This window comes from Nerophis ophidion, linkage group LG01, assembly GCF_033978795.1.
Source record: "Nerophis ophidion isolate RoL-2023_Sa linkage group LG01, RoL_Noph_v1.0, whole genome shotgun sequence".
NCBI classification, from domain to species: Eukaryota; Metazoa; Chordata; class Actinopteri; order Syngnathiformes; family Syngnathidae; genus Nerophis; species Nerophis ophidion.
Window position 1 is genome coordinate 67,184,270 of NC_084611.1, and position 14,416 is coordinate 67,198,685.

Sequence of the window (14,416 nt, forward strand, 5' to 3'; positions counted from 1 at the left end):
AGCATTGTTCGTTATAGTCTCCATTATAAAATGAACAAATTGCAAAAGATTCAGCAACACAGATGTCCAAAATACTGTGTAATTATGCGGTTAAAGAAGACGACTTTTAGCCGTGTTTGGTGAAGCGCTAATATTTCCTGACAGTCCGTGACGTCACGCGTACACGTCATCATTCCGCGACGTTATCAACAAGAAACTCGTGAGAAATTAAAAATTGCAATTTAGTAAACTAAAAAGGCTGTATTGGCATGTGTTGCAATGTTAATATTTCATCATTGATATATAAACTATCAGACTGCGTGGTCGGTAGTAGTGGGTTTCAGTAGGCCTTTAAAAGATCGAGAAAATGCTGTGAACATTTAAAAAAAAAAAAAAAAATGTTAAAAAAAATGAATACATTAAAAATCACATTGTCATTGAGGTATAATGTGTGTAGAACATGAAGGAGAACAATAGTGTATTCCATTTTGGAATGAGGCTCAAACATAACAAAATGTAGAAAAAATGAAGCACTGTGAATACTTTTTGGATGCACTGAATTAACATGATGGATTACTCAGTGTGTGTGTGTCTGTGCGTGTGTGTGCGTGCGTGTGTGTGGGTGTGTTTAAGAGACTTGCATGCTTATGTTAAGAGGCAGCAGAGTAATTAATGTGTGCTCTCTGTGATGACTGAATGAATTGGAGCATTTCTGGTCCAGCTGTCAGCACACATTCATTCCTCCGACCAGATAGCACACTTCATGAAAACCTCATGGGTACATATTAGTATGAATACTTCTTTGCATTGCATTCATATCATCATTTATATTGCTATTCTCCAGGAAATTGTGTAACATGAAGGTTAGAAACATGCTTCTGTCATATCTATAATAGTGTACTGGTAGTTTTATGTAGTCAATAGAGATGCGCGAATAGGCAATTAAATCATCCGCATCCGCATCACCAAAGTCGTCATCCACCCGCCGTCCACCCGAACCAACATTTTATCAGGACCGTACCCGCCCGCTCAAATACATCAGAGGTTGTCCGCCTTTACCACTCACAGAGCTATTTAAACCTGTTTCACAGAGTAATGAAGACAATTGGAGCCGCTAACGTTCCCGCGACTATCCAATAGCGTTCATCCTGATTACAAGAATATGGGCGTGCTGTGAAACCATTGTCTTAGACACCTTCAACAACATGTACGAACTGATTGTTGGTCCGGCAACATGTTGCGTGCAGCTTCCGCAATTACACGTACAAGATTGAAAGGCATACTGGGTGATACAGAGTACACTGATGGTTGTGATATAAACAACTTTAACACTTACTAATATGCGCCACGCTGTGAAGCCACACCCAACAAGATTGACAAACACATTTCGGGAGAACATCCACACAATAACACAACATAAACGCAACACAACAAATACCCATAATCCTTTGTATCCGTGACACTTCCTGAATATATTGACCCGCGGACTCTGCGGATGAGACCGCAAACCGCGCATCTCTAGTAGTCGAAGTACTTGTAATATTGCACTTGTAGTTTTTTGTAGTCGAAGTACTTGTAGTAGTGTACTTGAAGTTTCTTGTCGTCAAAGTACTTGGTTTTTTGTAGTTTTAGTACTTGTAGTAATACACTTCAGTAGTTTCTTGAAGTTGAATTACTTGCACGAGTGTGCTTCTAGTTTCCAATAGTACTTGTAATGTACTTTACTAATAGTTTATTGTAGTTGTAATATTGTACAGATAGTTTCTTGTGGTTGTAGTACTTGTGGCTATTCACTTTACTAGTTTCTTGTAGTTGTAGTATTTTTAGTAGTGTACTTGTAGTTTATTGTAGTTGTTGTACATGGAATGTAATTTTTCTAGTTACTTGCTGTTGAAGCACTTAAGTCGCGTACTTGCAGTTTCTGATAGTTGGAATACTTATAGTAATGCACTTTACTAGTTTCTTATAGTTGTACTTTTAGTATTGTACTTTTACTTCTTGTAGTCATAGTACTTGCAGTATTGTACTTTTACCTTCTTGCAGTCGCAGTGTGTATAGTATTGTACTTGTAGTAGTAGTACTTGTAGCGATGTATTTTACCCGTTTCTTGTCGTTGTAGTAATTGTACCTAATGTACTATTAGTTTCTTGTACTTACCGTAATTGTAGTAGTCTACTCATATTTTCTTGTAGCTGTAGTATTTGTACTATTGCTCCTTAGTTTCTTTTAGGCATAGTACTTGTATTTTACTTGTAATCATACTACTTGTAGTATTTCACTTGTAATCATACTACTTGTAGTATTTTACATTTAGTTTTGAGTGGTAGTAATACTTGTAGTATTAGCAGTTTCTTGTTGTCGGAGTGCACATAATATTGTAACTATAGTGTCTTGCAGTCACAGTACTTGTAGTTTCTTGTAGTTGGAGAAATTTTGGTAGTGCACTCGTTTCTTGTTGTCGTAGTACTTGTATTATTTTACTTGTTTCTTGTAGTAGTAGTACTTGTATTGTACTCACAGTTTCTTGTAGTTGTAGTACTTTACTTGTGGTTTCAGGTAGTAGTGGTGCTTGTAGTGTTGTATTAGTGGTTTATTGTAGTCATAGTATGTTGTATTGTACTTGTAATTTCTTGTAGCATTTTTAGTTTCTTGTAGTTATGGTTACTATTACTTGTAATACTTTACTAGTTTCTTTTAGTCGTAGTACTTGAATTAATGTACTTTATTAGTTTTGTGTAGTTGTAATACTTGCAGCAGTGTACTCATAGTTTTTTGTAGTTGTAGTTGTGTGTACTTGTAGAACAGTGGTACCCAAACTTACAAGCATGATTCGTTTCATGACCAAGCTCGTAACTCAGAACACTCAAGCAGAACCTGCCCAATTAAATGAATTGAAACCAATTAAATCCATGACTGGTCCTTCTAAAATAGGGGTGTCAAACTCAAATACAGAGTGGGCCAAAATTTAAAACTGAACAAAGCCGCGGGCCGAGGTTGAACAAATAACCTTTTAATAGGGACCCAAACAAGTTTTGCATTGAATATTGAACAAGCAAGGCTTATATAACTTTATAGTGACATGTAAAATCGAGTTTGAAATAATAATAATTAAAAAATATCAATGGCATATCAAATAAAATTTAAATAAAAATTTAATGCCTCTTTTCGGCGGTGGGGTTGAGGTGGATGGGGTTTGATGATAGCGGGGGGTGTATATTGTAGCGTCCTGGAAGAGTTAGTGCTGCAAGGCGTTCTGGGTATTGGTTCTGTTGTGTTTATGTTCTCCCGAAATGTGTCATTCTTGTTTGGTGTGGGTTCACAGTGTGGCGCATATTTGTAACGGTGTTAATGTTATTTATACGGCCACCCTCAGTGTGACCTGTAAGGCTGTTGACCAAGTATGCCTTGCATTCACTTGTGTGTGTGTATAAGCCGCATATATTATGTGACTGGGCCGGCACGCTGTTTGTATAGAGGAAAAGCGGACGTGGAGACAGGTTGTAGAGAAGGCCAAAGGCAGTGCCTTTAAAGCCCACCCCAAATAATGTTGTCCGGGATGAAATTCGGGAGGGGCACTGAACTTCGGGAGTCTCCCGGGAAAATCGAGAGGGTTGGCAAGTAAGAGTGTTAGCGGTGAATGCGGTGTTACAGCTCTAATGTTAATTTGATATTGCCTCAAGGGCCAAGTGAAATTACACGGCGAGTTTGACACCCATGTTCTAAAACAACACCATCTTAACATGTAAAATGCTATTTATTAAGAAAAACAATATTTGAGATAGTAAATACTGTTTGAAAATCAGTACAACAGGATATACTAGATAGAACTACAGTAATTTTATGTAGTAATGTATTAAAATTGTACAACATTTATTTTGGGGAGCAGACTAATGCGTGTCTGCTTCCCTTATTCTCGGTCTCGTGTTGCCAAGTCCGCGTGTTATCCCCTTACTTAAAGGTTACTGGTTTTTATAAAGCTGCTGCGTGTTGCTCTCATAGCATCTAGCAACACTAAATCTGACGTCTTTGAGGGACAGACCGGAGAAGTCACTTCCAAGTGAGTCTGTCAAGCAAAGTTAATGTTCGACCATCCGGCTTGTTGAGTAAGGACACAACAAATTGAAATATAGGTTTTGCAGCTTTTCAATATTTTTAAAGATAAATGTTCCTCGTTTAAGGCTGCATGGTAGGACATGTTTTTAATGGTTGGTTTCTGCGCACTAACTTTCTTAGTTAGTTGTGGTTGAGGGCAGGATGTTTACACGCACATGTAATCTAATCAAAATTGTATGTTTGCTTCTTGTGTAAATGAAGTAGGAACAACAACGTGTAACAAAATATTAACGCTTTATCACTCTAACAGCACAAACCTTTTCCCAATATTAAGCCTACACACTGAATGTAAAAATTCAAATATACATTTTAAATTTAAATGTAAGTGCAAACTGTTGAATCTAAATCTAAATGTATAATCAACATCTAAATGTTAATGATAAATCTTAGTTCTAGATCCTAAATCTAAATATAAATGTGCGCTAAATATCTCGCCTAATTTAATGAATATTTACAGTGTCAATATTCTACCAATCCGAGGCCTCTCAGCTGTAAAGCTACGTCTCTGCTTCTCAATGAACGACACTCCTACATCTTTCTTACTGCAGAAGGAAACTTGACAGATGATTACTGACAGTTAATGCCAATACATTTGCATATTGTTAAATAAGTTATAGCACCAAACACATGGTGTGTTGCATGTGTTGGAAATCGCAAAAAGACGCTTCCTGACCATGGCTCAGAAAATCTGCAGAGACTCCTACAACCCCCACCAAGTACTTTTTTTACTGCTGGACTCTAGAAAGAGGTTCCGCAGATTCCGTAGCAGAACCTCCAGGTTCTGTAATAGCTTCTTCCCTCAGGCCAATAGACTGTTGAACGCATCATAATAATCCCCTCAATTTCCCCAAAAAACGGATTAACTCGCTGGAATATAAAAACAATATAACATACATGTACATCCATAAAGATGGATGCATATGCAAAAGTGCTATATATCATCACTTCATATGCAAAAAGTGTGGTTTGGCATTCCACAATGTCTAAGTAACATCGCCCTCTACGGCAAAGGGATCCTAGAGTTACCTCTCACTGGTCTAACTGAGGAATACAAGTGTTCTGAAGTTAGACTCCAGATGACACTAAAGGACTCCACAGACAAGACCATCAGCACAGCTGCACCGCCCCTAGTAACTGGGCGGAGGTGCACTCCATCCGATGCGGTGCAGCAAGCTACAGCAGCCCTGAGGCACAATGACATTGTGGGAAAGATCTAACAGGGAAGAGGAGGCTTCGGCCTGACTGCAAGAGAACCATCCTGGAAAAATGCTACAAGATCAGAGCGGAGGATGCTGGTGGTGGAGGAGGTGCGTCGCCAGGAGGAAGTCTTGAGGAGTGAGACGGCTGTCTCTCTCGCCAAAAAGGGGCAAACGATGCAATGGAGAAAGATAAGCTGGAAGGAGCTATGGCAGATGGAAGCAAGTAAAATCAGCTTTATCATCAGAGCAACGTATGATATGCTATCATCGCCAAAGAATCTCCATCAGTGGTACGGTGAGGATCCAATCTGACACATCATGACAGAATGCAAGACGAGCCTCACGCAGGGGAGACACACCTGGGGGCACTACCAGGTCCTCAAAAGCTTGGCATCAGCCCTGGAGAGCCTGCGTAATGCCATCAACTCCTTGTCACCAAGAGTATCTAATCCCATGAAGACAACAACGTTTGTCCGAGAGGGCGGGAAAACACCCAAACAGCTTCCCACCAAACCAGAAGCATCTTCAACGACTGGAAGATGCTAGCAGACATCGGCAAAAAACTAGTTTTCCTACCCGAGATTGCCTCTGCCAACCTTAGGCCAGACTTGGTGCTCTGGTCACATTCGGTGAAGACTGCTTACATCATAGAGCTCACAGTCCCATGGGAGATCTCTGTGGAGAAGGCCTACGAATGTAAGAAGCTGCGCTACTCAGGGCTAGTAGAAGAACCGAGGCAGCGTGGCTGGAACACCAAAGTCTATCCAGCTAAAGTAGGATGCAGAGGATTTGTGGCATCGTCTACAGTCAGACTGCTGAGGAAACTCGGCAGCCACGGTCAGGCTCTGCGGCGGACCGTCAGAGCGGTCTCAGAGGTAGCTGAAAGAAGCAGCCAGTGGATTTGGCTCAAGCGGAAGAACCCTGGTTGGGCTCAGAAAACAGCAGTCATCAAGTCCATCCTCACCTCCTCCATCACCGTGTGGTTCCCCGGCGCCACAGTCCGGGACAAGCATCGACTGCAGCGCATGGTACATGCTGCTGAGAAGGTGATTGGCTGCAAACTCCCACCCCTGTAGGACCTGTTCTCCTCCAGGACCAGGAGGCGTGTGGGTCGGATCACAGCTGACTCTTCTCACCCTGGACACAAAATATTCTCTCCTCTTCCCTCAGGCAGGAGACTACGGTCCATCCAGACCCACACATCCCGCCACCTGAACATTTTTTTCCCCTCGGCCATCAGACACGTGAACAATACCAAGATCTGATAGCTCAATTACAGCTCATGTTATTCTATTCTGTGTTATATGTCTTTTATATTGCACGATTGCCCCAGGTAAAATTCCTAGTTTGTGAAGCCGTTCTCAAACAAAGGCAATAAAAACTATTCTGATTCTGATAACAGGGCGAATTTCAGGAACAATTTAGCAAGGGACACAAGCTGAAGACTGATCATCCTTTGGCGGGCCTCCTTTGCGGAGGGTGTATATTGTTTGAAGGCGGAAACACCCAATGATGCAAGAGCACACTGCTGAAGATGTGTCGCTTGTCCATTTGTCCTGGAATTTAACGCTGACCAAGTCTAAACAACTCACAAGAACTTCTCACCCCCCACATCCCCACGTTGTGTGACTACCACTCTCACCAACAAGGACATCTCCAGTGAGTACTCACCACATTTGGCACAAGGGACTGTTTCACTGTCCTGTGTTTTTTTATTCTATTTATCTGTACAGTAATCTATTTATTTATATCTGCACCTTATTGCTCTCTCTCACTACAATGAGCTAATGCAACACAATTTACTTCTTATCGGTACTGTAAAGTTCAAATTTGAATGACAATAAAAGAAAGTCTAAGTCTGAATCTAATAAACACAAGACACTCAAACACCCGATGGCTTCACTTCTACGTTGGACAATGAATGGAATTGCTTCTTACACCGAGTCATGCAGTCTGCATGAATACACATATTCCTATAAGTATGTGTTTTTCCCCATTTCGCTGATAATTGTGTCAGATATGAACGTTACTTTGCTGCAAACAACACGATCCCTGCAGCAACCAGTTCACACTCTTGCTGTTGAACGGTTCTCAAGAAGATGTCTTAATTGTGAGCTAAATGGTAAAACATGATCATAGTGAGTGTGAAGTCATTTGGTCAGACGTCTGGATCCGGCGCTTTTTAATATGTTTATTTTCCATCTTCATTCCTGCTCCTAGCAGGACGACACAGCACCGACGTCCGAGTTGTGGGTATGTCTTGGCTTGCAGGGAAATCGTTATTTAAAAGGAATTAAGATGAAGGAAAGATTACTTTGAGAAACTGGTCAGGCGGGCCGGTTCTACAATGGGAATGAAACTGGACTCACTGGTGATGGTGGCAGAGAAGAGGACTGTTGACAAACTAGTGAGCATCCTGGATGATGCCAGTCACCCTCTGCATAGCGTTATCAGTAGCCAGAGGAGCCTGTTCAGTGCTAGACTGCTTCATCCCAAGTGCAGGACTAATAGACTCAAGAACTCCTTTGTCCCACACGCCATTAGACTGTACAACTCCTCTCTGGGACGGGGGACGGGGGGTATTAGGATGACAGGGGATGCAAAACATTAACAGTGCAATACGTTTTCATAACATGGTCACTACTGCCTACTTTGTCTTGTTATATTTTTATTTTACTGTTATATTGTTATTCCCATTGTTTTTATTCTTTTTGTAATATTTCTCTATTTTGTTTCCTTTTAAACCCCCATTATTTACTTTTTACTTTTTTTCTTTAAATTGATCTCAACTCTGTACACTGCTGCTGGAATTTTAATTTTCCTGAAGGAACTCTCCTGAAGGAATCAATAAAGTACTATCTATCTATCTATCTAACTACTTTAGTTCACAACCACGTAAACACGAGAATATCACCCCCGTCCTTCAATCATTGGACTGGCTCCCGAACTCATCCCGGATCAACTACAAAATGTTGCTACACACATACTTACCTTCAAGAACTCATCACCCTACAGTCCACCACTCGCACCTTCAGACCCCCAAACAACCTGCTCCTCCAAGTCCCCAGCACCAGGGACACCACCATGAGAGTGATCGAGCTTTCTGCTCGGCGGCACCACGCCTATGGAACAGTCTCCAAATCCATCTGAGGGCTATTCAGAGCCTAACCTCTTTTAAAATAGTCCTGAACATTTTTTATTCAGAAAGGCTCATCACTAATATGAAGTTAACCTTGTCTTTTTGTTTTTATTGCGTATGTTTTGTCTCCTCCACCCTGTTTTTAACTTTGTAGCACTTTCAGATCTTTTATGATGAACAGTGCATTAGAAATTAAATGTATTGGTATCATTAACTTTTATTTGTTCATGCACATAATAAATATTAATAAAGTGTTGAGATGTACAGTGGGGCAAAAAAGTATTTAGTCAGCCACCAATTGTGCAAGTTCTCCCACTTAAAATGATGACAAAGGTCTGTAATTTTCATCATAGGTACACTTCAACTGTGAGAGACAGAATGTCAAAAAAAACCCAGGAATTCACATTGTAGGAATTTTAAATAATTTATTTGTAAATTATGGTGGAAAATAAGTATTTGGTCAACCATTCAAAGCTCTCACTGATTGAAGGAGATTTTGGCTTAAAATCTCACGATACATGGCCCCATTCATTCTTTCCTTAACACGGATCAATCATCCTGTCCCCTTAGCAGAAAAACAGCCCCAAAGCATGATGTTTCCACCCCCATGCTTCACAGTAGGTAGGGTGTTCTTGGGATGCAACTCAGTATTCTTCTTCCTCCAAACACGGCGAGTTGAGTTCATACCAAAATGGATACATAGATAATACAGCAGAGGATTAGGAGAATGTCATGTGGTCAGATGAAACCAAAATATAACTTTTTGGTATAATGTATCGTGAGATTTTGAGCCAAAACTTTCTTCCATCAGTGAGAGCTTTGAATGGTTGACCAATTCCTTATGTTCCACCATAATTTACAAATAAATTCTTTAAAATTCCTACAATGTGAATTCCTGGATTTTTTTCACATTCTGTCTCCCACAGTTGAAGTGTACCTATGATTAAAATTACAGACCTCTGTCATCATTTTAAGTAGGAAAACTCACACAATCGGTGGCTGACTAAATACTTATTTGCCCCACTGTATTCAATAGATCAATGTATTTTTGGTTGCCAAAAAGGGATCTAAAGATATATTTTGATATTGATACATCTCATTTGTGCATAATTTACTAGACTGCTCTTAGAAGATGTACGGATGAGATGTGTCAATATCAAAAATATTATTTTGAATCACTTTGGCACGCATAAGACGTTGTTTGGTGTAGATTTTCAAAGCGTACTTCAACAAGTAAACAGTACAGTTTGTACTTTGTTATCATATATGCAAAACTCTAATAAATACGGTACATGCACAGATGGCGTGTCAATATCAAAATTACGTTAAATTACTTTCTGGCAACCAGGAATAAATTGATTTAATGAAGACATCCAAACGTGCATAAACAAAGAAATGTTTATATTAGGGCTGTGGATCTTTGGGTGTCCCACGATTCGATTGATATCGATTCTTGGGGTCACGATTCGATAATATATCAAATTTTTCGATTCTATTTGATTCTCGATTAAAAAAACTATATTTTTCCGATCCAAAACGATTCTGTATTCATTCAATACATAGGATTTCAGCAGGATTTACCCCAGTCTGCTGACATGCTAGCAGAGTAGTAGATTTTTTTTTAAAAGCTTTTATAATTATAAAGGACAATGTTTTATCAACTGATTGCAATAATGTAAATTTGTTTGAACTATTAAACGAACCAAAAATAGGACTTATTTTATCTTTGTGAAAATATTGGACACAGTGTGTTGTCAAGCTTATGAGATGCGATGCAAGTGTAAGCCATTGTTCTTTTTTTAAATTTTTATAAATGTCTCATTATAATGTCAATGAGGGATTTGTAATCACTGCTATGCTGAAATTATAACTAATATTGATACTGTTGTTGATGATATTCATTATTGTTTTACTACTTTTGGTTTGTTCTGTGTCGTGTTCGTGTCTCCTCTCAATTGCTCTGTTTATTGCAGTTCTGAGTGTTGCTGGGTCAGGTTTGGTTTTGGAATTGGATTGCATTGTTATGGTATTGCTGTGTAGTGGTTTGTTGGATTGATGAAAAAAAAAATAAATAAATAAATACATTTAAAAAATAAATAAAAATCGATTTTTTAAAAACTAGAACCAATTCTGAATCGCACAACTTATTTGATTCGATTCGAATCGATTTTTCCCACATCCCTAGTTTATATAGTATGTAGCTTCTAACAAAAGAAATGGGTTTTAGCACATCAATATGGGATCAATCACAGTCATATACAATTTCAGTATTTTCATAGAAATGGCCAACTCTTTCATTTTTCGGACACGATAAAATCTTAAATAATTATAAACACATATCCTTACAATAACCACAAAACATAAAGTGTGTGTCTTACATGTAGTAATCAGATCAAGCCCCAGTTTTATCAAGCGATGCACAGATTTTGGCATGGAATCAGTTTTTGGTACAAGACCAATAGCAGCGAATGATTGATGTACCTTACAGCTATGAAGATGTCACGATTGATGACTCACCTGCGGACGGCATCATAGCAGTAAAAATTAAATGTGTCCTATTCACTTTATTCCAGTTGTACGCATATTACGATGTGGAACGTGCTATAGCCACAGTTTGTTTTTGTTTGTGACTTCCTGTTCTCGCAAGGAAAAACATCTGATTGGCTATCCTTCATAACTAACCCCCACCTCTCGTTCATTGTTCGCTATTAAAGAGCTGTGATTGGACATATCCCAAACGTGTCCCACCCATCTTCAAGACAAAATTAAACATGATTGGATTTCGAGTTCAAGTACCTAGGAGTCTTGTTCACGAGTGGGGGAAGAGTGGATCGTGAGATCGACAGGCGGATCGGTGCGGCGTCTTCAGTAATGCGGACGTTGTACCGATCCGTTGTGGTGAAGAAGGAGCTGAGCCGGAAGGCAAATCTCTCAATTTACCGGTCGATCTACGTTCCCATCCTCACCTATGGTCATGAGCTTTGGGTCATGACCGAAAGGATAAGATCACGGGTACAAGCGGCCGAAATGAGTTTCCTCCGCCATGTGGCGGGGCTCTCCCTTAGAGATAGGGTGAGAAGCTCTGCCATCCGGGAGGAACTCAAAGTAAAGCCGCTGCTCCTCCACATCGAGAGGAGCCAGATGAGGTGGTTTGGGCATCTGGTCAGGATGCCACCCTAACGCCTCCCTAGGGAGGTGTTAGGCGTTTAGGGCACGTCCAACCGGTAGGACGCCACGGGGAAGACCCAGGAAACGTTGGGAAGACTATGTCTCCCGGCTGGCCTCGGAACGCCTCGGGATCACCCGGGAAGAGCTAGACGAAGTGGCTGGGGAGAGGGAAGTCTGGGTTTCCCTGCTTAGGCTGTTGCCCCCGCGACCCGACCTCGGATAAGCAGAAGAAGATGGATGGATGGATGGATGGATGGATTTCGATTCTGTCAACATTTTAGTCTCGTTTTTATATGTTGACTAACATGTTGAGTAATTGTGTTATCGTCTTATTCAACCTGCGTTTGTTTCGATTTGTCTTTGTCGTATTTTTATAGGGCCCCTGCGGTGCTTTGCATCACATTTGCAGTGTTTGCTCCACTGCTCAGATCCTAATATACAGCTTGCAGCCAATGGTAGGCACAGTTGCACGGGCACGGATAATCTCTTTGCTTACCAACAAGGTCCCACTCGCCATTGGGTATGTAGGTGGAAATGTCCACATCCATCATTTGGAGGTCCAGCAGCCAGCCGTTGTGTGTCCAGGATCCAAACTTCAGGTCACACTTCTGCACGTCAAATGGGAACCAGCGCACATCGATGTAGCATGTACTCTTCAAGATGCCTGGGGATGTTAGTTATTGCACATTATCTGTTTCATTCCCTGGTCTGGACCTCAGGGTGCAGAGCAAAGGAGGCAATGAGCAGGCAAGAAGTCTGGTTAATCAGGAAAAACACAGGTAGTACAAAACAAATGTAGTAGAGTATGGAAGTGCACAGAAGACAGACACTTGTTGAGGTACAAAGATCCAGCACAAGGACCAACAGGTGAAACTAAATAGACTAGATTAACTACGGAAAAACAGGTGTGGTCGCATGAAATATAACCTAAAATAATGTGCAGCAAAACAAGGAATCTAACAGTAAGTAGAACCAAAACGGCAAACAAAGTCAAAACTACCATGTGGAATCATGATGTCATTTGTACGTTAACTTTTATGTCACTAACAATGTTAAGTCTTTTAGAGAATTAAGTTAAAGGCCTACTGAAATGAGATTTTCTTATTTAAACGGGGGTAGGAGGTCCATTCTATGTGTCATATTCGATCATTTCGCGATATTGCCATATTTTTCCTAAAAGGATTTAGTAGAGAAAATCGAGGATAAAGTTCGCAACTTTTGGTCGCTAATAAAAAAGCCTTGCCTGTACCGGAAGTAGCAGACGATGTGCGCGTGACGTCACCGGTGTGACCAGCAATAAGAGCAATTCGGACCAAGAAAGCAACGATTTCCCCATTAATTTGAGCGATTCGTGGATGAGGAAAGTTAAAGTGAAGCACTAATAAAAAAAATAAAATAAATAAAAAGGCGACGGCTCCAGGCGGCGGCAGTGGATGAGTTTCAGATGTAATTACACATTTACTAGGATAATTCTAGAAAATCCCTTATCTGCTTATTGTGTTAATAGTATTTTAGTGACATTATAGTCATACCTGAAAGTCTGCGGTGAACGCCAGTGTCTCTGAGAGAAGCCGAGGAGCCAAGATCACAGCTGCTTTTTGAGCTGCAGGATGAGGTCGCATAATCCACTCAAGTCTCCTGTAAGAGCCGACTTAATATCACAATTTTCTCATCCAAAAAATTGCTGGTTGGCGTAGAGAAACATGTTCGCTTGACAGCTCTGTGTTAAAGCTTCACAACAAACAAAGAAACACCGGCTGTGTTTCGGTGCTAAAGGCAGCTGTAATCCACCGCTTTCCACCAACAGCATTCTTATTTGACGTCTCCATTATTAATTGAACAAACTGCAAAAGATTCAGCAACACAGATGTCCAAAATACTGTGTAATTGCGCGACGAAAAGAGACGACTTTTAGCTGTGTGTGGTGCTGGGCTAAAATGTCCCCTCCAACCAATAACGTCACAAACACGCGTCATCATACGCGTCATCATTCCGCGACGTTTTCAACAGGAAACTCCGCGGGAAATTTAAAATCGTAATATAGTAAACTAAACTGGCCGTATTGGCATGTGTTGCAATGTTAAGATTCCATCATTGATATATAGACTGCGTGGTGGGTAGTAGTGGGTTTCAGTAGGCCTTTAATGTGTCCATAAATTAATTTTTTACTTATCCAATGTGAGCAGTCCAAGGAGCAAAGGCCAGAATATCCTCTACGACTTCTTCTTCCAGCTCCTTTTAGGCAATCCCAAGGTGTATCCAGGCCAGTTGGGAGACAAACTATATGCAGATTTTTCCGATATTGACATGTTTGATTTTTTTCATGTCAATGTGAACTATATAATTCCAATTGTAATTTCAGATATATGACGTCTGCCTCACAATACGAAGGTCCTGCAGTCCTGGGTTCAAATCCAGGCTCGGGATCTTTCTGTGTGGAGTTTGCATGTTCTCCCCGTGAATGCGTGGGTTCCCTCCGGGTACTCCGGCTTCCTCCCACTTCCAAAGACATGCACCTGGGGATAGGTTGATTGGCAACACTAAATAGGCCCTAGTGTGTGAATGTGAGTGTGAATGTTGTCTGTCTGTGTTGGCCCTGCGATGAGGTGGCGACTTGTCCAGGGTGTACACCGCCTTCCGCCCGATTGTAGCTGAGATAGGCGCCAGCGCCCCCCGCGACCCCAAAAGGGAATAAGCGGTAGAAAATGGATGGATGGGATGACCCAGGCCTTGCATATGCGGATAAAAACTGAGTAGGCAGCTCGTGCAACTGCCGTCTAAACGATCGTGTCATGTTCATCCAACCTATATGTCATCA

At 40.8% G+C, this 14,416-nt stretch overlaps 1 protein-coding gene across 1 annotated transcript in view; it reads right to left on the bottom strand.

Annotated features, from left to right (window-relative positions):
* LOC133558118 (neuronal acetylcholine receptor subunit alpha-7-like) overlaps window positions 1-14,416 on the bottom strand; it is a 108,036-nt gene that overhangs the window by 26,922 nt on the left and 66,698 nt on the right. The window contains exon 6 of the mRNA XM_061909255.1: window positions 12,095-12,262. Coding sequence (XP_061765239.1) covers window positions 12,095-12,262 — 168 coding nt within the window. The remainder of the gene's footprint in view (window positions 1-12,094; window positions 12,263-14,416) is intronic.